At 62.7% G+C, this 24,179-nt stretch overlaps 2 protein-coding genes across 11 annotated transcripts; one reads left to right on the top strand and one right to left on the bottom strand.

Moving 5' to 3' along the window:
- Positions 1-222: 222 nt before the first annotated feature.
- Positions 223-1,489, top strand: MTERF4 (mitochondrial transcription termination factor 4). Its single transcript, XM_069791682.1, has 3 exons — positions 223-584; positions 670-854; positions 949-1,489. The coding sequence occupies exons 1-3, from the start codon at positions 239-241 to the stop codon at positions 1,327-1,329; spliced, it is 912 nt and encodes a 303-aa protein (XP_069647783.1). The 5' UTR covers positions 223-238; the 3' UTR covers positions 1,330-1,489.
- Positions 1,490-1,537: 48 nt separating this feature from the next.
- SNED1 (sushi, nidogen and EGF like domains 1) lies at positions 1,538-24,178 on the bottom strand. 10 transcript variants are annotated; one of them, XM_069791666.1, is made up of 33 exons: positions 23,834-24,178; positions 20,600-20,887; positions 19,821-19,961; positions 18,962-19,124; positions 17,930-18,055; positions 17,687-17,800; positions 16,765-16,878; positions 16,387-16,500; positions 16,116-16,232; positions 15,692-15,817; positions 15,304-15,408; positions 14,731-14,844; positions 14,461-14,577; positions 13,861-13,977; positions 13,659-13,775; positions 13,283-13,396; positions 13,028-13,201; positions 12,722-12,835; positions 11,664-11,777; positions 11,177-11,290; positions 10,976-11,089; positions 10,055-10,351; positions 8,654-8,837; positions 8,452-8,564; positions 7,636-7,914; positions 7,067-7,211; positions 6,641-6,723; positions 5,864-5,950; positions 5,515-5,631; positions 4,925-5,015; positions 4,203-4,286; positions 3,907-3,944; positions 1,538-3,471 (listed from the first exon to the last, which is right to left on the bottom strand). In XM_069791666.1, exons 1-32 carry the CDS (start codon positions 24,035-24,037, stop codon positions 3,908-3,910), a joined length of 4,338 nt encoding a protein of 1,445 aa, XP_069647767.1. In that variant the 5' UTR covers positions 24,038-24,178; the 3' UTR covers positions 1,538-3,471; position 3,907. The 10 variants fall into 10 exon arrangements, with proteins under 10 accessions (XP_069647767.1, XP_069647768.1, XP_069647777.1 ...); XM_069791667.1 differs by having other exon boundaries at positions 4,925-5,012; XM_069791676.1 differs by having other exon boundaries at positions 10,055-10,117; positions 23,834-24,177.
- Position 24,179: the final 1 nt, after the last annotated feature.

Here is a 24,179-nt window from a genome sequence, read left to right as displayed (position 1 = left end):
CGTAGGGTTTCCCTCCCTCCCTCCCCCCCTTTTTTTTGGGTCAAAGAATACTGGAAAGGAAAGCAGACTTCCATAAAGAGAATTTTAACCAACTCACAATACTGAGACGCGCGTTAACGTAAGGCCATTTCACGGCCCAGCGCGGCCGCTCTCAGGCTTCCCGGCCTGCTCTCAGACGCCGCCCGCAGGGGGAGCGGGGCGGTGGCGGGGCCCCTGCGGCTCCTCCCCGCGCCGGGCCATGGCGGGGCGGCTGCTGCGCGGCTGCGGGCGGGCGGCGGCGGGCTGGGCCCCGGTGCCCCGCGGCCTCCCCGCCGCGCCCGGGCCGTGCCCCCGCCGCGGCTGCGGGGAGGCGGCGGGGCTGCGGGCCATGGGCTTCAGCGAGGAGCAAGCCCGGCGGCTCCTGGGGCTGCGGCCCCGGCTGGGCCCGCGGCGCCGGGAGGCGGCGGCGGCGCAGCTCCTGCTGCTGGGGCTGAGCGCCGAGGCCGCCCTCGGCCTGCTGGAGCGCAGCCCGGCGCTGCTGGAGCTGCCGGCGGAGCGGCTGCAGGGGCGCGCCGGGGAGCTGCGGCGCCTGGGGCTCGACGGAGGTAGGGCGGCGGCGCGGGGAGGGGGCCGGGCCGGGCCGGGCCGGGCCGCCGGCGCCCCCCGGCCCGCTCACCCCGGTGCCCGCAGGTCAGCTGCAGAGGGCGGTGAGGCGCTGCCCCCAGCTCTTCACCGTGCCCCGGAAGAGGATGGCGGCGGCGGTGCGGCTGCTGCGGGAGCGGTGCCTCTTCACGGCGGAGCAGCTGAGGGAGGTGCTGGGGACGTGCCCCGCCGTGCTGCTGGAGGAGCCGCGCCGCCTCCACCACCACTTCCAGGTGAGGGGCCGGGCGGGCCGGCCGCGGGGAGCGCCTGCGGCCTGGCGGGCACCCGCCCCGGCGCCCTGCCTGAAAGACCCTGTCGCACCCGCAGTACGTGTACTTCAGGATGGGGGTCCAGCAGAAGGAGATGGTGAAGGCCCGTCTTTTCCGAATGCCCTTTGCCGAGCTCAGGAACCGGCACATCTTCCTGGAGCGCCGGGGGCTCTACCAGACCCCACACAAGGGACAGACCCAAACCAGTAACCCAAAACTGAAGGACATCCTCCAGCTCCCGGAGAAGGACTTCCTGGCCAGCCTGGCCCACTCCACCCCAGAGGAGTACGAGGTCTTCAAGAAGCTGCTGGCTCAGGAGGAGGAGGAGGAAGAAGAGGAGGAGGACGAGGACGAGGACAACGAGGACGAGGAGGACAGGGATGCACTGTATGCAGAGGAGGATTTGGACAGTGAAGAAAGTAAACCAGCCCGGGAGTGAGGTGCCCAAGCTCTCCCATGCTGGCACACTCCTTGGCCCCACTGCACTCGTGGGTGCTCTGGACCACCACCCCACCCAGGCACCAGCCTTGGTGGCTGCTTGGGCTCCAGGTGCGGGGCTCCGCTGAGGGGCAGCAATAAATCCCATATATCAGAATACATATTCCTCATTCCTCCTCCTTAACCAACTACTTTAAAAAAATAACCAGTTTCCATAAAGTGTTTTTATTTAAAAAACAAAAACAACCAAACCAAAATAACGAATTTATTTCCAAGGCTAGGTTAAAACCTTCTGGCTGCATTATGTATTGTGCTGCCTATGGGGCGGGAGGCGGCAGGATGCTGTGCCGGCTCGTAGCAGGGCCGTGCTTCCCCTCGCTGTGGGGACAGGCCCCACAGCAGCACCAGCTGGGCCCAGGGGCTGTGCTGAAATGGGACTGTCCCGTGGCGGGGCCACCTCCACCTTTGCAACGTTGGCACTGGTCGCATGGCTGACAAGGTAGGGGTGCAAGCAGCCCCAAAACCTCCCCTCCCTTGTGGGCAGCAGAGACTGTTCTGGCTTTCCCCTGGCCCTGCTCTTCCAGGCAAGGGCTGGCTTCTCATTCCCTGGGGGAGACAGGACGCCTGGGCTCACCTTGCAGCAGGAGGAAAATGAGGCAAGTCCATCTCTGACTCCAGTTCTTCTCTGGGAGCAGAGCTAGAGCCTGTGCAGGAGGGGAGCATCACACTGGTCCTGGCTTTACAATGGCCCTGCCCCTCCCAGGCTGCTGCCGGATGCCTCGGCAGCTGCTCCTGCGGGCAGAGCACTCTTACGCTGCTCCTGGGAGGGAGAGGGTGGTGGCAGGAGCAGCGAAACTCCTGGGCCTGTTCTGCTCTGAGAGCATCTTCCGGGCTGCAGCTCGACACTCGTGGCTGAATAACAAAGCACGCTGCGATGCTCATGGGAGGGGAGGGCGGCCCCACGGGGATGCTCCCCACGCTGCTGGGGAAATAACACTCTATACCATAACTACGATATATCTCTGGTATGTATTAATTTATAATATACACTGTGTATGTCAATACACAAATCTATGTTTAACTAGTGTTGTCATACAAACTCACAAAAACTAGGAACGTTTCTAAGCTACGCTTTTTCCTTGCCTGCCCTGCTGCAGCCAGTGGGGCAGCCACTGCATGCTGGTCCTCTCCTGCACAGACAACACAGCGCTGGCATCTGGGCACCGGGTGGTGCCATGGGGAACGTAAAGGCGGCAAGCAGCTCAGGGGATGGCACGGGGAGCTTGCTTCATCACCGAGCCCATGCTGTGCCCTGCCCTGGCTTGGAGGCAATCAGTGTCAGAACAAATGCGGTTTTAACACCTCAGCTGATAAATTTCACCCTACAGATCACTTTTAAAATTCTTTCTAGGTGCTCTATTGCTTTCTGAGCTAGAAATTTGGTTAAAACCAGGGATTGTTTACAAAGCAAAGAAAAAAGGCAGGCAGTAGAAGCTGCCTCTATTTCCCCCGCTAGAGCAGAGAAGACAAGGATGTGCCTCCACTGCCCGCACTCACCTCACTGCTTGGGGGAAGCTGCTCACCATTTCTAACTTGTCTACATAGGGAAGGTCTCCTCCAACCAGATTGTTGTGGGCCACATTTCAGGTGATAGCTAAGGCTTTTCGGTCTGCATTAAACTGTTTTATTTGGGGGTTATAGGTAATTTATAACCTTGGATTACGAAAACAGGTTGGTGCAGATGCTGTTGGCAGGGAGCTGGGCTCAGCCCCACCGACGCCTGAGCAGAGCTGGGAGCCCGTTGCTCGTGCAGAGCAGCTGGAGGGGGGCTAAGCGGGGCTGGTCCCTTCGAGGGGCAGCCAGCCAGCCACTGCAGTACACTGGCGCTCAGCTCCTCAGGGGCAGAGAGGCAGCCAGAGTAAGGCAAGCCAGAGCGAAGGCAGTGCTGGTCTGGCGGAGGGAGGGGAGTGCTGCTCGGCGTGCCAATCCGGCTGCATGTCCCTAACGGGCTGGAGGAGACGGAGAGGCTGATGCCAGGCAGGAAGGTTCCCCCGCTGTGTTCAACCCAGTGAGCAGATCTGATCTTCCTGGTGTTTCAAAAGCCCTTAGATGTGGAAAGACGAAGTTTCTACTGCTTTGAACCCTGTGAAGGAGCAGGAGAGGAATGAGCTGGTGTGCAGAATCCCCCAAAAGCCCCACAGCTGCCTCTTCCCACACTGTGCACCCGTCTCGGGCTGGGAGAAGAGGACCTGCCCTTTCCAGGGCTCCAGCCTTTGCCTTGCACAGGCAGGCAGCAGCTGGGCCCTTTCTGTGCAGGAATCTCTTGTTCATGCAGCTGCAGAGCTGCAGGGAAGCAGAGCATTGCCTTCTGCTCCTCCACCCCAGCCAGAAACAGAAGCCCCCAGCTGCGTGCCCAAGCCCGACCAGCATGGCAGCTGGAGAGCCCTCGCACCCCCTCAACATGGCAGCATGAGCCTGGGCTGCACTCTGGCCTCCACCCTTCTCCTCCCCGACTCCCAGTGCAGTGGCAGGAGCTGCCCCTGCCCGTGGCTGAGGAGGGCCTGGAGCAGGTACTTACTCTATGGCTTCTTCAGTGTGTGACTGTTGCTTGGTTTTCTGAAAGAGAAGGGAGGAGAGCAGCATCAGCCCTGCAGCCCCACAGCCGTTGCTCGCAGGGAGGGCATGCAGAGCTGGCGTCTCAGCCTCGGTCATACGCTCGTCGCACTCTGTTCTGTGCAGGGTGCCTGCACCCCTCTCCCAGTCCACCCCCAGCATGGGCATCCCTGCGTGTGCTGGGTGATGCCAACTGTCTGCATCCTCCTGTCTCGGGCCACAGGAAGGCTGGCGTGCTTGGAGCGCTGCTGCTAGCTGTACCTGCTGGTTGTCTTCTCGGAACCGGTGCCCTCGCAGCTCTCCTTGTAGCAGATGTCCTGATGTACCTTGTAGACTCTCCTGTACCTGCACACACAGCAGAGGGGCAAGTTGTAGGGAATAACAGGGACAGATCTGCTTTTATGAGTGCGAGGGGGGAAGTCTGGGGGTCTCCACCATTTCCTTCCAGGCTGTGGTAGCCAGCCTCGGTAGGAACGGGTCTGAGCCTGCTATGCCTGAGGGCTGATCCCACACAGCCAGGCCCTTGTGCCTCCATTGCAGGAAGGCTGGGCGAGACAGGGGACAGAGCAGAGGCCCCCATGCCCTGGCATTACAGCAGGGCTGGCCCCAGCCCTCTGCCTGCAGACAGGAGAGGCAGCTAGGAGCTGAGCTGGCAGGGGATCTGCTGCTGCCTGGAGGGGGGGTCACGCACACCAAATCCAACCTCACTGCCACGTAGGGGGGTAACATCGCTATAGGGCTGTCATTTCAGCAACACCCTGCCCTGAAACGCAGCTGGTGGGGCAGCCCCAGGGGCTCGAGGGCACATGAGGCTGCTCAGCCTGCGCTGGGGAGAGGGCAGCTGCAGCCACCTGGCAGCTGCCAGTGGGGGTCTGCGATGGCCTCGCGTTCGCTCTCCCTTCCCCGGAGCTGAGCTGCAGGGAGACATCCCCGGCTCTGAGCACAAGGGGAAGCGGGGAGCACAACCTGCAGGCAGTACTCACAGGTAGTGGCAGGTGCCTCCTTCCCACACGGGGAATGACTTGGTTTCCGAGTACAGCCGTGTGCACGAGTGTGGCACCTTCTTGCAGGCTGCTTGGGGAACAGGAGAGGGGAGCTATCAACAAGCCCGTCTCTGGCCCTGCCTGCCTGTGCCCCGTGGCAGGGGGGTGGCAAGGCCCCCCTGGCTTCCCCTGTGCTGTCCTGGAGGGCTGGCCTCAACAGAGCTGACGAGCCAGGAAAAGCAGAGCCCCCAGCTTTGCAGTGCCCAGATAACTACGTGGGCAGGGCAGGAGCCTGACTTGCCTGGCAGCAGTGGAGGGCTCGGCCAGAAGCAGGGAGCAGACCTGCACTCCCAGATCTGCCCCAACTGGCAAACACAGAGCCCAGCCCCTCTCTCTGCTCTTGACACAGTGCAGCCCTCTCTAGCGAAGCCTGGGCATGGTGGGAGCCCCCTCAGCTGGAAGGAGCCAGGTGCTGACAGGGTGTGCTCGGTGACCTGAGCCCTGGGCGACCTGTGGCTGGGACAGCTGCCAGGCTGGGCACGTGCCCGGGCAGAGGGAACTCGGCCCTCTGGCAGCAGCACAGCACTCACCCAGCTCGCAGAGCCGGCCCTTAAATCCCGGGCGGCAGTCACAGTGGTAGGACTCGGCGTCCCTGGCGCAGGTGCCTCCATTCCTGCAGGGGTTTGTGGAGCAGTTCTGCCCCTCGCCTGAAAACACATATGGATGTCAGACCCCAGGGTCACAGCACAGCCCTGCCCACCCCACCCTAATGTGCCAGGGTGCTTCTGGGGAGAGCTGCAAGCTGGCAAGCACGGATGGGGCAGCTGGCAGTGGCCCACGCCATGTCCCTTGTGTGCTTCCCGGCAGGGCAGCAACAAGAGGATGCCTGTGGGGCCCAGGCTGGGTCCCTGATGCTCATGCGTCTCCCCCCGGACTTACTCTTGCTTTTTGCCTCGTGCAGCTGCAGTGCTAGACTGCCCTGGCTGGACACCTCTGCATTCTCCAGCTTCACTGGAGCCTCCGGCTCTGGGCAACGAGAGGGTCAAATGTCACCTCCAGCCAGAGCCAGACCCAAAGGCAGCCCCTCTGATAGGATCCAGCCTGCCCGCAGCATCAGGGAGTTGGTCAGGCCTGAGGCGGTGGTTTAGCCTTTCCCAGCTGGCACCCCTAGAATTAGGGTGACCCCCTCACCCTTCTTGGAGGGCTGTGGGACACAGCCATCAAGTGTGCTGGGCCCCTTCCTCACCCCACAGTGTGGGGTTCCCAGGCCTAGCAGGGTATCTTGAGCTGGCACTTACATCCCTGGTGTTCCAAGGATGGCAAATGGGGGGGGCTAGTCCTGGGCTAGTGAGGGGCTTCTTGCCCAGGTGCTCTCCTCAAGTGTGAGGGGCTGCGCTGGAGGGCTGCAGGATCACTGCCTGGGCTCCTGCTGGCAGGGGAGAAGACCAGCCTGTATCACAGCCAGCATTGCCTCCTGTCACCAAAAGTCCCTCTCTGGGCTCCCCAGCTGGCTGTGAGTCAGCCCTCTGCCTGGATAGGGGTCTAGCAAGCAGGTCAGATGTTCATCTGCCCAGGGAGAGGTGGGAGGGCTCTGCCCTCCTCTATGACTCCCCCAGCCCTACAACAGCCTGCCCGGCTGCCACCCTGTCCTGGGGGGAGGCATAGGAGATGGCACTGGGTGACAGAAGGGGAACAGAAAGACAGCAGAGCACTTACGTGTCTTCACAGTGATGGATTTACTCAGCGCAGTGCCAAACCTGGTGCTGATCCTCCCTCTGCCATCCACCAGCTCGGTGAACCTGGGACAGGAAAGCCATGAGGGTACAGAATACCGTGGGTCCCCCAGGCCACAGCCGCCCCATGCACTAGGGCTGGAGGCAGCTGGATAAAGCACTTCCTGGGTGGCATCAGGCTTGGTGCAAGTCCTGCGGGCTCAGCTGCAGGCAGCGTGGGGGACCTGCTCACAGGACAAGGGCCTGCCTGGCTCAGGACCCCAGCAGGTGGGCAAGAGGCGCAACCCAGCAGGAGTGTGGCTTGACCCTGTGCACGCCCGAACACGGGATCTGGGAAAAGGGGCTATGCTCAGCCCGATGCTTGCGCTGAGTGCTGGTGAAGAGCCAGGAGTGCTGGAGCAGTGCCTACCTGGGGGCTGGCGAGGGCTCCTCAGCTGTGTCATGATCCGCTAGCAAGCGGAGCTCGGGCAGGAAAGCTGGGGGCAGCCTGTTGCGCAGGACCCGGGGGTGTCCACCTTGGCTCCACCGTCTCTCTGGAGCCCCATCCCTCTGCACTGCAGACCAAAGGGTTACGCTTAGCAGGAGGCAGGCCATGAGTCAGCACAGCAACCCAACTCCCAGCCAGTCCCCTGGTCCCCAGGCTGCCATTTAGGGCTCTTTGGGAACATGTGCACACTTTCCACATGCCTGGGCTGTGAGCCCTCGTCCCTGTGAAGCATCACCGAGCTGTACCTCTGCATCTGCCCTCTGCTAACGGAGGGCACCCTGCAACCCCGCACCTCCCTTTGCAGGGAACCCGTATCCTGTCCCCACAGCCTGCTGCAGGCACCTGGTTCTGGGGCAGCAAGTCTCCATGGGCTTGTTACTCTGTTGGTCATCTGGTTTCCTACCCCCTGCCCCCCTTCGCCGTTAGCTCATTGCCTCCCTTGTGCTGCGGCAAACTGGCAGTGCCCCAGCCCCAGCGAGCCAGACACTCACAGGTGGTGACGTAGAGGTGGATGGGCTCACTGTGCACTTGGCCTTGCTCTGTGTTCTGCACAGCCGTCACGGACAGGCGGTACCATTGCCCAGGGAGCAGGTCCCGCACTGTGTAGGACACAAGCTTCCCATTGGGCACATAGCGGCTCTTCACACTCTGAGCGGTGGTGACGTTGATGATGTACCCCTCCACGGCACCGGTGGGTGGCTGCTCCCATGCCATGGACACAGAGGTGGTGGTGACACGGGAGGCGGTGAGGTTTTGGGGGGGTAGAGGCCCTGAGGCAGGCGGGAGGTAAGGAGAAAAGGGGTCAGCGCTGGTGTCCCCGAATGGCGACTGCTCTACTTGCTCACACGCCACCTTATAAGCGTGCCAGGGCCCCAGCTTTCCTGGCCATGCTGCGGCTAGCCCTCAGCCCAGCTCCAGCTGTGCAATGCACCGGGAGGAGATGCTCAGCGCTTGCTCCCTGCCAAAGCGGGCAGGGGCCTCACTGTACCTGGGTCTGGCCCTTGCTCTCCAGCTGCCATACAGCAGGGAATGAATCAGGCCCGCGTGGGCTCCACGTGGGGCTGAGCTCGTGCTGCCCTTGGGCAGTGAACAACATCTGGCAGGGGAGAACGTGCTGCTGCCTTGCCTGCCCTTCCCAAGAGCTGCCTGCATGCCTCCTACCCGCCGTGCTGGCCAGACAGGCTGACGGCTTTCACACCTTCCCCTCCCTGCAGCTTTCCTGCTGGCCATGAGCCGCAGCTGCCGTGGGCCTGCCAAGCCCCAGGGCCCCTGCAGTGGTGGGGTGTGGTGAAGGCAACCCCACTCACTTGTCCACACATGGAAGGGGGCCGTGGCCAGACTCTCTGAGGGGTGGTCTTCCATCCCCAGGCCGCTCAGCGTCGTGACGTGGACGATGTACCTCTCTCCTGGTTGCAGGTCCCTGTGGAAGAGGACGTCAGGGTGGGAAGGGGTAAACTGGGCAGCCTGGAAGGGCCAGCTGGCCCGGCACCCGCCTGCCACCCCACTCACAGGAAGGTGTACTTGGCCACGCTGCTGTTCAGCTCCACAGTGCGGTCTGCCAGGTCCCCCGGCTGGCGGATGGAGACGCGCACCCTACTGACGGTGGAGTGCTTGAGCCGGTGGAGAGCCCATTGCACCGTGATGGCGCTGGCTGTCACGTTCGTGATCTCAAAGCCTTCCACCGTACGCGGTCCTGGCCGGAGCAAGCGGAGAGGGCTGCGGTCAGCCTCTGGTCATTGTGGGTTGCCCTGTCCCTTCCCCATGCCCCTGCAGAGGGGCTCCTGCCTGCCCTTCTGGATTGGCTTCCCCAGCAGGAGCAGCTCAGTACCACCTGCCCTGCTGGACTCACGCTCTCCCATCCTCACCACCTGTGGGCAGGCAGGAGGCACATCCTCTCCCTGCCTGCAAGGCCTCCTGCCATCCATGGCGCCCCTGGGGCTGTCCTCCTCTCGTCCCAGCCCCCCCCCACCAGCTCCAAAGGAGCCACAGTGCCTGGCCCTAAGCCCACCTAAGCGCGCCCCAGGAGGCCATCCTGAGCGCAGTTCTCGCTGTCCCCGGCACCCGTCCCTGGCTTGAGGCCTCCCGAGATGCTGTGGCCAGCAGCACAGCCCCTTGCTATGCCCAGCGCCATGCTTGCCTTCTCCTTCCCTGGGCTTCAGTCAGTCTCAGCCCGCTGCGGGGGTGGGGGGATGGGGCCCACAGGCTTTCCTGCCACCATCCCCCTCTCGTTACAGGGCAGCTTTTCTAGGTCTAATCCCCTCCATCCTCAGTTTGCACTTGATTTCCACATCCGCCTGCCCTAGAAAGCAGGACTGCAGCTGCTCCGCCTGCCCATCCTCCCACAGAGGCATCACTGTGCCCCCCTCCCCTCTGCCTGCGGAGCAGAGGTCCCTGCCAGCCTCTGCTCTTTCTGGCACGTCCCCACACCAAGCCTGGCAGGATGATGGGGTGACTCGCCCATGGGGCTCGTTGTCAGAGATTGCCCAGCCCCGCTGGCCCACTGGCATGGGGGCTTCTCCAGCTCAGCCAAGCAGCACCGGGGACCCGCGCTACCCTGGGCTCAGTGATAAGGAGTAACTGGTGCAGCAGGCGCAGCCTGGCCCTGATGAACAGGATCCAGGAGCAGTCCCTACTGCCGGCTCCCTTACCAGCCCCCGGGCAGGGGCCCGGTGAGCTGCAGGTGGGTTCGGTCCCCTTTTATTCACAGCAGAGAACAGCAATTCTCTGTGCTGAGCGCTTTCCAAAGGCCCCAGGCTGGATTTTTAGGATCCGCACCACCAAACCCACCAGGGTTTGGCACAGGCCCGGGCTGCGGCTGGAGCCGGCGACAGGGGGGATGTGGCACAAGCCCTGGCGCCTGCGGGGGCTGCAGGTGCTCACGACCGCGATCCCCCCAGGGACGCTACTCACTAGTGCGTGTGGTGAGCATGACGGGCCTGCTGATATCGTTCTTGTTGTTCACGTTGCGTTTGACTGAAAAGACAGAAATATTGTAGGCTCTGCCGGAGGCTAGTGCCCGCAATTGGTGGGCAGAACGACTTCGGTCCACAAAATCTGTCCTGCGGTAAGAGCCGTCGAGGGATACGTACGTCACGGCGTAGCCGTCAATGAGTTGCCTGGCGGCTGCGTCCTCAGGTGGGTGCCAAGAAATCAACACACCAGTGTCCTCCACCCTTTCCACCTTTAATGAGGTTGGTGGCAGCAATTCTTCAGGGTGTGGGCAAAAGCAAAGGGGAGAGGTAACGCCATGAATCTTTAGAGAACAGACCCCGGCAGCAAGAGGCAGGGTGGCAGTGATGGAGGACGGGGCCCTCGCCCTCTCCCTCAGCACGCCTCGCAGGGGCCCTGTGGGTGCCAGCCACCACTGGCCCAAGAGGAGCCAGGGCACCAGGAGCGCTCCCGGCCACCGCCACCCGGCAGCACCGGTGGCTGAGCACCTGCCGCCGCCTGCCAGGCCTAGGGTGCCGGCGAGACGGGGCGAGGGGCCCCAGGGAGGCTGGTGCTGGCAGCGAGAGGCTTCCCTCGGACGCCTCGGCCTCCCCTCCTGAGGGCATCCGAGGGATCGCCGTCACTGCAGGGGGACCAGGGAAACCCGTCCCTGGCGTCCTCGTGCAGAGCCCGGCGCCTGTGGCAGCAGCTCAGCACGCCAGCGCACGCCCGACACGTCGGCGGGGCCGGGCTGCCCCCCGCGGAGGCAAGGCCCCCAGCCCTGCCCGCCTCAAGGAGAGCTGCTGGTCCCGGATGGCGTCGAGCCCCTCGCGGACAGTGGCCACCGCCGGGCCGGCGTCGAGCCCCGCACCACGTCCTGGTGCCGCTGCTGAGGGCCTTTACCTTTTTCGCAGCTCTTGCCTGTGTAGCTGACTTTGCAGGTGCAGCTGTGGGTGCCATTGCCAGGCAGGCAGTAGCCTCTGCTCCCGCAGGGACTGGAGAAGCACGGATCGCTGGCTGCGGAAGAGACGTCAGGCCCAGTGACATTAGTGGTGCCAGCTAGCCAAGCGGCCGCCCCACACCGAGCTGCCCTGCCCGCCTCACCTATCTCGCAGTGGTAGCCGAAGAAACCCTCTGGGCACACGCAGAGGTAGGAGCCCCCATAGCTCTCGCACTCTCCTCCATTTCGGCAAGGGGCTGACTCGCAGGCGTCCACTTCTGGAGGCATGAGGAGGCCAGCAGTGAGCGGGGGTCCCCAGCATGCCGGCAGCCAGCTCCCACAGGCAAGTACGGCAATGATCCCTCCCAAGGGGGCAGCAGGACGGATGCACAGCCGGGGGCTCAGCACAGCTGGTCTGGACCCAGAATCCCACCCAAGCACTGTGGTGGCTGCATCCCCTGGCATGGGGTGGACGCCTTTGAAAGGGGATCCGTCACTGGCAGACACCTCATTCCTCGCTCCCTCCCCACCAGAGTTTTGGGGTCAAGGTGCCCAAGAGAGCGACCAGCCGCCTGGCTCAGTGCCGGTCCTGGCAGCATGCCGGTGCCCACAGTCCAGCCTCCCACTGCCCCGGGAAGGGCAAGTCCCTACCTGTCTCACACTGGGTCCCCACAAAGCCCTCGGGACAGTAGCAAGTGAAGGACCCAGGGAGGTCCCAGCAGGTCCCGCCGTTCTTACAGGGCTCTGACTGGCACTCATCGACATCTGGGGAGTGGTGGGAGAAGAGGTGCCAGCTCAGCATAGCGATGGGGAGCTTGGAAATGCAGTGCTTTTCCTGCAGGGTGCAGACCCTCCCCACATTGCTCGCTACCCCCAAGCCCACCAGCCAGGAACAGCCCTGCTCCCGAGGCCATCAGGAGCCTACTGCCCCACACCTGCCCCTGCAGGGGGGCTGCAGTAGGAGCTGGGCATGGAGACATGCCCGCAGGGACACCTGGGTATGGCTGGCAGCGTGGGGGGCTTTGCCAAGAGGTCACCTAGGGTGCCTGTGGCAGGTCCCCTTCTCTGACCCACAGCAAGCATCCTGCCTTCTTCCACCACTGTCCCAGGCCCTGGGGAGCTGGGCTTGAACTGCCTGCCACAGAGTGCCACCAGCCCCCATGCTGCCCATCACCCCCTTCAACCAGCACCCGCACGCAACCAAGACCATGTGCATACACAGGAGCAGGAGCACAGCACAGCCAAAAATGTGCTACATCAAGCTTCTTTTCTCCCCACATCTTGGCCAATAGCTTTGGAGCCAGGCAGGGCACTTCCCACCCAGATCCTGAAATCTGGGGCTTCTCTGCACAGGCTTAGCATGCCTCGGGAGAAGTCATTGCCCCATCAGCGACAGAAATGCCCACACGGCATCCATTAGTGGGAGGACACAAGTAGTGCACATGCCCCTGCAGCCCTGCCTGCTCCTTGGCCCAACTGGGAGCAGTGTCTCCCTGCCAGTGCATTCAGAGCTGGCCAGGGGCTCTGGGAGAGGAGCCCTCGCCGCAGGCTGATCTGAGCATGCAGTTGGGAGACTGAAGCCAGCGCACACAACTGCAGGCAGCCCAGCTCCTGGTCATGGGGTTCAGGCCCTGGGGGCTGTGGGACGAGGAAGGGTTTCCTATAGCGGCCTGTGGCAGCCCTGAAGCATACCCAGCATGGTCACTTACCCGACTCGCAGTGGTGGCCGGTATAACCTGGCTCACACAGGCACAGGAACTCGGCAATGCGGTCCTTGCACTGGCCACCGTTCAGGCAGGGCTGAGACAGGCACTCATCAATCTCTGCAGGCATTTGGGCAGGGGAGAGACAAGGCGAGAGACGTGAGCACCAGGCAGGGGTCCCTGGGGTGCTCTGTCTGCAGACATGGGCAGGGGAGAACTGGAGTACATGTCCTGGGGTCACCAAGCCATGGTCATGACCACAGCCCACTGGGACTGTGCCCTAGGGCTCAGCCACTCCTCGGTGCTCCTCACCATCACATTCGGGGGGGTCGCTCCAGACGCCTGGCAAGCGGCAGACACGGGGGTGGTTGTGCTGACTGAGGGTGTAGCCCAGCTCACACTGGTATTCAGCCAGCGAGCCCACCTTGGTGGAGTTGAAAGAGGCCTGGGCGTGCTTCACCTCGCTGGGGACGCCACAGTCGACCTCTGGAGAGAGACAGTGGGGTGAGCAGGGCCTACAGACGCACCCCGAGCTCCCGGCTGACAGGGGCAGAGCAAGGCCCTTACCAGACTGGCAGTGCTTCCCTACATAGCCCATGGGGCACGTGCAAGCATAGCCCCCGCCGAGGTCCTCGCAGGTAGCGCCGTTCTCACAGGGGCTAAGGAAGCATGGGGAGGGCACTAGAAGAAGAACGGAGCAGAGAGCGACTGCTGCAGAGTTGGCAGCGGCCAGGAACTGGAGCCCTTCCCTTCCCCCCCCCAGCAGCGCTGCCCTGACCTCTGGCAGGGTGCAAAGAAGAGTTGAAGCACTTCAAATTACAGGGAAGGGGGTTCAAAGCAAGCAGCAAGGCTCGCTTGCTGCCACCGTGACTGTCGGGTCTGCCGGCAGTCCCAACAGCTCCCCAGGCAGCCTGCAGCACTGGTGCACCCTGCTCACACCTACCAATCTCGCAGTGACGGCCAGCGTAGCCTGGGGGACAGTCACACTTGTACTTGCCGATGTAGTGGAAGCAGGTGCCCCCGTTCTGGCAGGGCCCTGAGGCACAGGGGTCTGGCTTACCTGGGGACAGAGGGCAGGCAGGAGCTGAGCAGCGAGTGGGACGACTGCCACCTCTCCTCCCCAGGTGGGGGCCATGGGGCCATACCGATCTCACAGTGCTTGCCGGTGAAGCGGTAGGGGCAGGTGCAGTGGTACTCGCCATCCGCCTCCCTGCAGGTGCCCCCGTTGCGACAGGGCCCCGTGCTGCAGAGCCGTGGCTTGGCTGCAGAGAGAGGGCCGAGAGCGGGGGTCACCCCCTGCTGCTGGCACCCCAAGAGCCACCACCTCCCACCAGCACCCCACCAAACCCCTCGCTATGGGAAAGCCGAGTGCACCCGGGCCTCACAGCCCTGGGCTCAGCAACACCTTGAAACACCACCCGTGCAGATGTGTGCTGGGGCCTCAGGGGACCACAGATGCATGATGCCTGGGGACTGACGGCCACTCCTGAGGTCAGAAGCTCAGGCATGCAAAAAGAACTCCAAAAGCGATGGTGTTGTGCAAGAAACACAACTGGATCGGCAGCTGTGACCATCAGGGGCCGTGAAGGGAGCCACACAATCCTCCCTCACCCTGTGGGATGGGATAACCTGCACCCACTTCCAGCTGCAGCTCAGCAAGCGGCCGCTCATCTCCCACAAGGGTCCAGGCTCTTCTCCCACCCCCTGCCAGGTCCTGGGGCTAGCAGGGAGCTCTGTACGGGTACCTTTCTCGCAGTGCTTGCCAAGGAAGCCTCGAGGACACTCGCAGGTATATGAGTCATCATGAACCTCACAGGACCCCCCGTTCAGGCAGGGCTCTGAGTCACAGGGGGATGGCATCGCTGCAAAGCCAAACACAGGGCGTCACTGAGGACTTACGACCAGGGGTGCAAGGGCTGCTCCCTGGCTGATGACTGTATCCCTGCTCACACCTCTGGCCTGTCGCATGTGTCCCTCCCTGGGGCTGGTCCCGCATCCCTGCGGACAAGACTTACTGTGGTTGGTGCCGTAGTCAGTGTGGCAGACACAGAGGTAGCTCCCGCCATACTCCATGCAGTACCCACCATCCGGGCACTGCGTGTTCATGTTGCACGGCGTGGTGGTGACTTCTGCAAACACAGGGCCAGCACCAGCCTCTGTCAGCCAGCAGCAGGACACCCAGCCAGCTGCCTGGCCAGAAATAGGGGTCTCCTAACTTTGCAGGGTCTGATGAGACAGGAGGGACCCTCTGTACCCCACACCACAGACCGTGAGAATGGCAAGGGCCAGCCTGGATGCTCAGTGAGCTTTGGAGCAGGAGTGCAGGAAGGCTGTGGTTCCCCTCCCTACCCAGGGGGGCCAGGCTGGGGCCAGGGGCTGGGAGAGGGACAGCTCAAGGGGGAGCAGTGGAGGTGGAAGCATTGCCTCCTCACCAGGGGACAGTATTTCCAGGCTCAAATTCAGTGCGTGCCCCTGGTACCGTGCTAGGCTCAGGCATGGGCAGAATGTCTCCTTGCTTGCCCGCAGCCTGCCTGGGTCAAGCATCCAGGAGAGGGAGCAAACACAGCGAGTGAGAAGCCCTCACCTACCGAATTCACAGAGGAGACCAAAAAACCCAGGTGGGCATTGGCAGATGGTGACATTCCCCTCCAGACAACTGCCCCCATTGCGACACTCACAGCCCTCCGAGAGTTCTGCAAGAGAGAAGACAGGAGCTTCCCAGGACCCCTCCTGCTTGCGGGGCTGGGACAGCCACACAGCCTTGCTGGATGCCACCCATGGGGGAAGCTCAGGTGGACAGCAGCCACGAGCCTCCCCCCAGACACCCAGGCACAGTCTCTTTCAGCAGGACAGACCCACTGTTAAGTCCAGGAGCCCTGAACGGACTCTCCGGAGCTGCTACTTCTCCCTCTCAGGAGCACGAGGATTCCCCTAGAGACATGACACCCCACCAGAGAGACCCCCACGGGTACTCACTGTCTCGACAGTCCTGCCCGGTGTAGCCCTCCCGGCATTCGCAGATGTAGCCCTGCTCTGTCTCCAGGCAGCTACCCGCGTTCTGGCATGGGTGGGAGAGGCAGGCGCCAGGCACACGGGGCCCACCTGCGGGGAAGGGGGAGGCTGAGCCAGAGCCACCCCAGCCTGGAGCTGGAACACCCTCCGTCACGGGGGGAGCCAGGGCAGAGCTGGTCTAGCCCACCTTCATGCCGGAGACCCCACCGCAGCTGAGCAGCCCCGATGGAAGGAGCTCCCTCCCAGCAGCACCACAACCCCTCTGCACATGCTGCCTGCCAGCTTTTGGCACTGCCTGCGGCTGATACAGCCCCTTCTAGACTCTTCCCGCCTGGCTCGTCCGAAACCAGCTCCCGTGCCGTGCTGGGCAAGGCATGCCTCCACTCACCGTACTGGCAGTTGTTGCCGTAATAACCCGGGGAGCAGGTGCAGATGTAGCGGCCAGGGCGGATGTAGTTGCACGTCTGCCGGTTTCTGCAGCTCCGGTCCTCACAGGAAGATGAGTCTGGCGGGGGGGGGGGAAGGAAGCGAGCATGCAATGAGCAGAGCCTGGCCCTGGGAGAGGGGCCGTGATGGCCAGCAGAGCATGGGGGACACAGTCCCTGGTGCAGGTGGTCCCGGGGCGCAGGCGGTCCCGGGGCGCAGGCAGGAGCAGGCACCTGTCTCACAGCGCTGTCCCACGAAGGGCTCCAGGCACACGCAGGTGTAGTTATCAACCATGTCGACACAGTGCCCACCGTTCAAGCACGGGCTGGACTCACACTCGTTCACCTCTGCAAGGGGAGGCCGGGAGGGGCGGTCAGGCCAAGCGCGGGCACTGCCAGGCTGCTGGTTCACCCGCTGCCTCCCATCCTGGATGATGCTTGGGAGGAGGAAGGCGACAGCCAGAAAAAAAAAAAAATAAAAAATCAGTGCTGCCGGCAACACCAAGCCCTCTCCTCCCAAAACTACAGCCGGGGATGAAGCAGGGTGGGAAGGCAGCCTGCCAAGGCGCGAACTGTCACCATCTCCCCCCGGTGCCTGCTCCTGCCACCCACCTGTCTGGCAGTCTGCCCCCGTGTACCCCGGCTGGCACAAGCACGCTGCCGTCCCATTCACCACCTGGCACCTCCCGCCGTTCTGGCACACCCTGCTCTCACATGGTGACTCTTCTGCAGCGGGACACCGGAAAAAAAAAGAGAGCAGGGGCAGGGATCAGCCCAGGACCGGGACCGGCACGTGGCATCCTCTGCACACACGGTGATGCTGGGGCCGGGCAGAGCGCAGCTTGGAGCCACCAACACACCCTCCGGCGGGAGGTGGCGGCTGCGTCCCCAGCCACGGCTCTTCCCAAAACCCTTCCTTGGGCAGCTCAGACCCTTCATCCCCTTGCGCCTCTCAGATGCCAGCGTGCTGTGCTGGGTGTTTCTCCCTCCCTCCCTTCCCTGAAAGTCAACTCCCTGCTTGCCTTCTCCACTGGCCTGGAGGCTCACTGGGAGCCAAACACTTTGGCGGCACTTCCACCGGCGGGCGGAGGCCAGCGGTGGGGGAAAGCGGCTACCATGGCCCCTAACAGGGACCAGGAGAGTCCCCGCTGGCTTCGAAAGGCTCGGGACCAGAGCATCACCTGCAAAAGCAGGGCCTCCGAGACTTCTGTTTAAGCACTAACCACCAGTTTTTCTGACTAAGGGAGCGGTGGCAGGGAGAGGTGCTGACAGCAGGGCTGAGCCAAGCCCTCGGCAGAGCAGGCTGCCAGCGGCAGGATGGGCTCACAGCCAGAGCAAAGTTTCCTTTGCCTGCATCAAGCTGAAATCCAACCGGCCATCGTAAACCGCTCGAGCCCAGCGGCTGCCACAGGAGCCCCAGTCTCGAAGAGCCCCCCCCCCCCCCACCAAGAGTGGCAGTGCCCCCCAAGCCTGGAGTCTCTGCTCTTCAAATGTGGCAGAGTCAGCCCTGCCACACCAGCAGCCCCATACTCACCGGTCTCGCAGTTGGTGCCTCTGAAGCCCGGCAGGCACCTGCAGCTGAAGTTGCCGGCACCATTGAGGCAGGTGGCTCCGTTCTGACACGGGTGGGAGAGACACTCGTCCACATCTGAAACAGAGCCCCGTGTTGGGACAGGAGCTCAGGGCAGGGACAGGGACAGCCAGCACACAGCAGTGATGCCAGGAGCGAGACCTGCTCCCCGCAGCGAAGTGCCAGGAGCTCAGGGCTGGCACTCACCGACATGGCACCTCTTCCCAGTAAAGCCAGCCAGGCAGGAGCAGGTGTAGGAGGGGTTCCCCGTGATGCAGTCCTCAATACACTTCCCCCCATTCAGGCAGGGCCGCAGTGTCAGGCAGACAGAGGCTGTGGGGACACCGGTGCCCCCCCGTCAGCCTGCACCCCAGCAGGGCTCACCCGCCGCCTTCCAGCCACACCAGCGCCAGGGTCCATCCCCGTGCCCGCCCGGCTCCCCAGGGTGCTCGGGGAGCCCATGGGGGCTGCCTGCCTCACGGCAGGGCAGGGTCCGCTCCTCACGGGCTCCCCTGGGACAGAGGGGCTCTTTTATTCCTCCTGTGTGAGGGGGAGAGGCTGCACAGAGTCAGCCCCGCCAGCCAGGGGCACATGGATGTGCCCTCGCTTATCACCCAGGGCAGAGGGAAAGGGGGACAGGAGAGCCCACGTACAGCAAACCCACCCGTAACGCGAGACACACGCAGATCATGGGTGGGAAAACATGGCTGGGGGGAGCAGGGATGAGGAACGGGAGGCTAGGGGCGCTGCAGGGGATGTGTCAGGACCCCTGGGGTGGGGAGTGTGGCCCAGCCCTAGTGCCCCGGCCAGTGGCACCCAGCAGCCCTCCACATGGCTTGCCCCAGCCTCCTGGGACTTACGGACATATGCATTCCCCGAGGGTGCCAGCCCCTCGTGCCCTGCCCTGCCACGGGCCGGCAGGGTCCCGCCTGTGCACCGTCACCTCCTCCCCAACCTCCCTCATAGCTCCGCACAGGCTCTTTTAGTCTCAAAAGTCTTCCTCCCCTCCCCATTTGCTCTCCCAGCCCCTTCCCAGCCCCCGGGCACCTGTGGGTGCCATCCCCAGCCACAGCAGGCACTGAGGACGGTCCCCCCATGGCTGCCTCCCCTCCCTCCCCAAGCCCTTCGAGCCGCCTCCTCCACCCCGCAGAGGTGGGGGTTGAGGCAAGGAAAGACGGGGCTGGAGAACAGTGTGGGGTTGGGTTGGGAGTTAAATAAACCTAACTGCTGTCCTCTTACTTGTATTGCTGCAGCCCCCCACTTGCACCTGGGCATCATCGATTCTGAACACCCAGCGCCCGGGGATACCCACATTTGTCGTCATCTCCACGTCAGCGATGTCATCGGTGCGGGATCCGGGGATGTTGAAGTAGCGCTTTCCATCACCGGCGTTAAAACCTGCCTGGGAGGACAAGGGCAGAGGGTAAAGAGACATCACTAGTGCAAGGGGGAAGGCGGCTAGAGCATGAGGGCTCATCTCTCCTGCCACTCAGCACCAGCAGCAGCATCGCTCGGACTGACTGTCCCCTTCCACAGCCACCAGCCAGCACTCAGCCCTGTCCACACGTCGGGACAACAGCCGACATGATGGGGCGAAGTGGCCACCCTGCCCACTCGGTCCCTCCCCTGGGATTCAAAACCCATCCGCTTCCTCTCCACCTGCAGCATCCTGCCTGCTGCAGGCTGGCGGGCAGAGAGCCAAGCACGGATCAACTGCCAGTAAATTCACACATCCGAACGGGTACTGGGGTTTCTGCGGGTGTGGGTGTTGGCCTTTTTTCCCTTAAACACAAAAACGCACACAAGGATGAAATAAAAATACAAGCAAAAGCTGTGCTGGCTGTGGCAGCTGCTCTTAAAGGCTGAGGTTAGGAAGGAAAAGGGACTAAGAGGCAGCAGCCAAGGCAAAGACGTGTGGTTTCGGGATAACAAAGCCCCCTGTATGGTCTTGGCTTTGGGAGCCAGAGCACACACGGATATTTAAGAACTTTAAAAAAAAAAAATAGCATGGGGAGGCTTTCCACCTCCAAAAAAACCCAAACCAGGAGCCACAAGCTTGCAGGGCGGATGCGTCCCAGGGGCCACGTTTGCCGCTTACCTGCGCCGCGATGCCGCCGAGCCCAGCAAAGTCCCCCCCACTGCTGGCGTGCATACCCGTGGTCCAGGTGATGGACTCATAGTTGAAGATGGTGAAGGAGAGCTTGCCGTCTGTGATGAGAACAATCTGGAAAGTGTTTACCTGCAGCAGGGAAGGGAAGAAAGCAGTGAGTGGGCAGGAAGAGGACAGGTGAGCCAGCCAAAAACCAGTCAGAAAATAAAATGATGGAAAGAGCATTCAGCAAACGCGTTTCTTTGAGCCCCAGTCCTCCTCTGCAAGAAAAGACAGTTGGGTTTAATTATTTTTAACCCTAAGGTGTTGTGATCCCCCCACCCAGCACCCCAGCCAGTAGGATAACTCACTTCTCCTGTAAGGGGAACAGGAAAAGTGGGGAGAAATGTGGTTATCAGTCCTCTGGAAGAAAGGCACCAAACCCCATTAGCAACCGGCTCCTCAGCACAACTGCAGGCAGGCAGGCAAACACCACCCTGCTGCTGCCTGAGAAGGGGGACACCGGCGATTTGCAGCCTCCACACAGCACAAAGAGGAGAGTTTGGTTTTGCCAGCCTGGTGCTGCTCTGTCATGGCAAGGCATCGTGACGGAGCCGCCGGGGTCAGCTTAGTCCTGCTGACGGCTCTGTGCCACATGCAGCAGGAGTGCCACTGCCGTGGAAGGCACCGAAGCTCCAGCAAGATGCTCCTTTTAAAAAAAAAAAACAAAAACAAACAAAAAAAAACCCTACCCCTAAATTAATGGCTGCTCTGCCCCTGCTACTCACCGGTGAAAACGAACTGCCCCCGAAGAAGGTCACTCGGTACCAGGTGGCGATGAAGACCCACTGTGCGGAAAACCCCGGGAACTCGGGGAAATACTGTGCAATGTCCCTGCTTGCTCTCTCTAAGATGGGCTGCTCGGTGCTCTCCCGGTAATACACATCGCCTGCCCGCCGGTTATCCACGTCAGCCCAGAAAGCAGCCACCACGCGCCGGTCCTTCGAGATGGGGAAGGCCACCGGTGTGAACTGGGACACCTCCTTCAGGAATGAGATGATCCCGTTGTTGTTCACCTGCAGAGAGGGAGGGAAAGAAATGGGTGGCCACAGTTGATTCCTGCTGCCAGCAGGAATCCATGTTTAGAGGTGCTTTCCATTTCACCTTTTTTTTTTTCACCCCCTCTTTCCACAAACATTGGAGCGCTTCCCCTTCCTGCCCTTGGAAGTGGAGACGTGCCCCGGCACCCGCAGCCCCCCACCCCAGCCGCTTGCTCGCTGGAGTGCGGCTGCGGGGAGGCAGCTGCCTGAACAAACCCAGCCCTGTTCTCCACTGCGGCCAGGCCAGGGGAAGGGGGAACAGCTGAGAAAACTGCGGCAGCCCCAGCGCTTTAAACAAACAGCACCCAGTGCACTTGGCCAGCTCACTCTGGTGTTCTTGGCGGGGACGAGGGGCTGTTTTGTTCACTCCCTGCTCTCTTACGGCTGACATACAGCCTGTGGGGCTGGGGTCTAGGTCGTGCCCCAGCCAGGCAGCCACCGGCCCAGGACGGGGGGAAGCCTTGCTGGGCAGGAATCCATCCGCCGGCATGCATGGTGCTGCAAGTGAGCTAACGAGCGGTCGAGCTAATGAGTTCATGCCACCAACCCACGCAAAGCCCCCAGTGCTGGCTGGGCCTCAGCAGGCTGCTCTCATTAAAGCGGGGGATGCCAGACACCCAGGGCAAGATACTGCAAAGTCTGAGCCCTTCCCCAGCACTAATTAACTGTGGCAATTAGGGTCCTGGGATGCCTAGCCCAGGGACACATGGTGGAAGCGGCCCTCAGCCCAGGGAAGGAAGCTGCTGCCTGGAGTGCTGCCTCCTGGCTTGGGGATGCAGGGAGAGGGAGGAAGGAGGGGAAAACCCCTGCCTGCACTGATGCCTGCTCAGGCAGCAAGGGGGCAGGGATCAAAGGGAAACACTCTTGTTCTGACGCCCCAAATTCCCAGGAGGAGACGCTGCCAGCACCCTGCTGCAGTGGCAATCCCAGTGGGGCAGGCAGCTCCCAGCTGCTCCACTCCCCTGCCTGCAGTGCTGCCTGCAAGCAACAGCAGGACAGGCAGGAGTACACAGCCCCCCAGCTGAGCTCCCTAGCGTGCAATGCCTGGCTCCGGCAGCACCGGCCCGGCAAGCCCCTGGGCTGCAGGGTGGGAAAGGGGGGGGCACGGTGCAGGCAAGAGGCTCTCCAGCGGAGAGAGCAGCCCTGGCACGAAGCAGGCAGGGACAGGCAGCAGTGTCATGCTCGCGTGCCGACAAGGAGCTGGGAGCCAGCGTCCCGCCAGGAGCCATGCCGAAGCCAGCGTGCCTGCGCCCCAGCTGCCTGCAGGCCCAGGCTGGGGGTGGGGGGGAGGATGATGGGCTGTGACAGCCTCGTGCAGCCCCTGGAGAGGGTCCCCAGTCCCCGAGGAGGGTCCCCAGCCCCTCTATGTGAGCACAGAGCAGTCCTTGCTGTGACTAAGGGGAAGAGGATTCCTGTTTCCCAAAGCCTCTGTAACCCCGCGGTGTCCACAGAGGAACATTCTTCCCCTGATTAAAGCAAGATGGGAGAGAGCCGGAGCCAAGAAGGGCTTTTTTTGTTGTTGCTGGTTTTTGCAAAGGAGGAGGGGGTGGTTGGAGGCAGCCCTCAAGGACGAAGGTTTCCAGGTGAGCCCAGCCCCACACCAGCTTCCCTCGGACAGCTGCTCCCCAGGGAGCAGCAGCCCTGCCAAGCAGACCCCCATGATGGGGTCAGGCAAGCTGGCCCTGCAGAACCAGGGGGGTCTAGGTTCAGGGGAGGTGGATGCACTGCCCTCTGACTCCTGCAGCCCCTCCAAGACCCAGAGCTGGGCTGGGCATCCCATATGGGACACCCATCACGTCACCTGGCTTCTCCCAGTCTCTTCTATCCTCCCACCGTGACTCAAGCCCCAAGCCCAGGTCCCTCCTGCCAGATGGCAGGACTGGTTCTTTTATCGGAGGGAAAAAAAACACCGGCGAGGACCAAGGATCTCCTGTGCTTATCCGAGGCAGCAGGATGGTACACTAGCCCAGCTCTGAGATTGCACCGAGGCGATGCTCAGCCCTCTCCTCTGTCAGCTGGGTCGGGATCATCTGTCAAACCGGGGAGAAGGGACTAGGATGCTGGAGGATTCACTGTGCCAGGCGAGAGCTGGCGTGGGAAGCACAGACCCCATCCCAGGATGAAGGGCTGGCATTTGGAACTAGCACCACCCAAAAGGCTCCAGGGACAACTGGGAACTTGGAGCTGCTCCTCTGCCTGACGGCCACAGCCGTGAGGGACACGAGGGGCCAGGCATGACTCAAGCTCTCTGGCCACGGTCCCCTCAAGGTGGCTCAGGAGCTGCAAGGGAGCACATCAGCTGGGGTCCCAGCAACCCGGTCGTCCCAGTGGGCACAAGGAGGAGAGGAGAGAGAGTGGGATGTGCAGAGCAGCCAGCCAAGCCCGCTGCAACACAACCCAAAGGGCAGCTGTGTTTATTCTGCATTGCACCCAGAGCCCCGTTGACACCTCCTCCCTGGTGAGGGCTGCCATTCAGGGGCTGCAGCACGCCTGCTCCGAGCTCTTGCCCACCAGCCATGCCCCACTCCCCGCCGCTGGGACCCCCACCGCACACTGCTGTGGGGTCAGTCCCCCGAGGCGGGGGCATTTCTGGCTGCAGCCAGGACTAAGGCCAGGGCTCCCCACCATGGGCGAGCGCTTCATCCAGCATCCCCAGCATGGCGGGGCCAGGACCCTCGTTGCACCACCCGAGGGGGCCCTGGCCCCATCGAGCTGGGGGCCCAGCACGCTTCCCAAGCCCAGGACCCCACCGGATCTCCTCACGCCCTCAGCACGCCATCATTCCTCTGATGCTCCGAGTTCAATGGGGACCACCCGAGGGCCCCCGTGGAAACCCAGATGCACTTGGAGCCATCTGAGCGGGATAGTAATTTAAAACTAAAATGAACTAGGAGGCCCTCCCCGCCGCCCCCCGGTACTCACGTAGAGGCCGGTGTGCCCCGCGCCGAAGAAGGGGAAGGGGAGGGAGAGGGGCCGCAGCTCGGAGCCGCCGTCGTCCTGCTTCCGCGTGGCGGCGTCGCCCTGCGTGGGCCCGAAGGGGTAGAAGTCTGCCAGCGGCACCACGCCGCCCGCCCATAGCCACTCGCCCAGGGCCACCAGCACGGCCCAGCCCGCCAGGCCCCGCATGGCCGCCGGGTCCCGCCGCTCGCTTCTCACGCCGGCACCAGCCACCGCGGCATGGCGGCGCGGCGGGGGAAGGGCACCCGCGGACGGGCACGGAGCTCGGAGATGGCGAAGCGCGGGGCTGGGCTCGGCTCGGCTCGGCCCC

This window comes from Haliaeetus albicilla, chromosome 9, assembly GCF_947461875.1.
Source record: "Haliaeetus albicilla chromosome 9, bHalAlb1.1, whole genome shotgun sequence".
Lineage (NCBI taxonomy): Eukaryota > Metazoa > Chordata > Aves > Accipitriformes > Accipitridae > Haliaeetus > Haliaeetus albicilla.
Note: the sequence above shows the minus strand (reverse complement) of the source record. Positions and strands in the feature narration are given on the sequence as shown.

Bases quoted from the DNA above. Each gene is read 5' to 3' on its own strand.
- MTERF4 (XM_069791682.1), top strand. From the start codon at position 239: ATGGCGGGGCGGCTGCTGCGCGGCTGCGGGCGGGCGGCGGCGGGCTGG. The intron at 585-669 runs GTAGGGCGGCGG...CGGTGCCCGCAG, and splicing joins GCGCCTGGGGCTCGACGGAG to GTCAGCTGCAGAGGGCGGTG. The intron at 855-948 runs GTGAGGGGCCGG...TCGCACCCGCAG, and splicing joins GCCTCCACCACCACTTCCAG to TACGTGTACTTCAGGATGGG.
- SNED1 (XM_069791666.1), bottom strand. From the start codon at position 24,037: ATGCGGGGCCTGGCGGGCTGGGCCGTGCTGGTGGCCCTGGGCGAGTGG. The intron at 16,879-17,686 runs GTGAGTATGGGG...GTCCCGCTGCAG, and splicing joins AGGCACCAACTGCGAGACCG to AAGAGTCACCATGTGAGAGC. The intron at 11,090-11,176 runs GTGAGGCGGGCA...TCTCTTCCGCAG, and splicing joins CGGCTACCACTGCGAGATAG to CCAGCGATCCGTGCTTCTCC.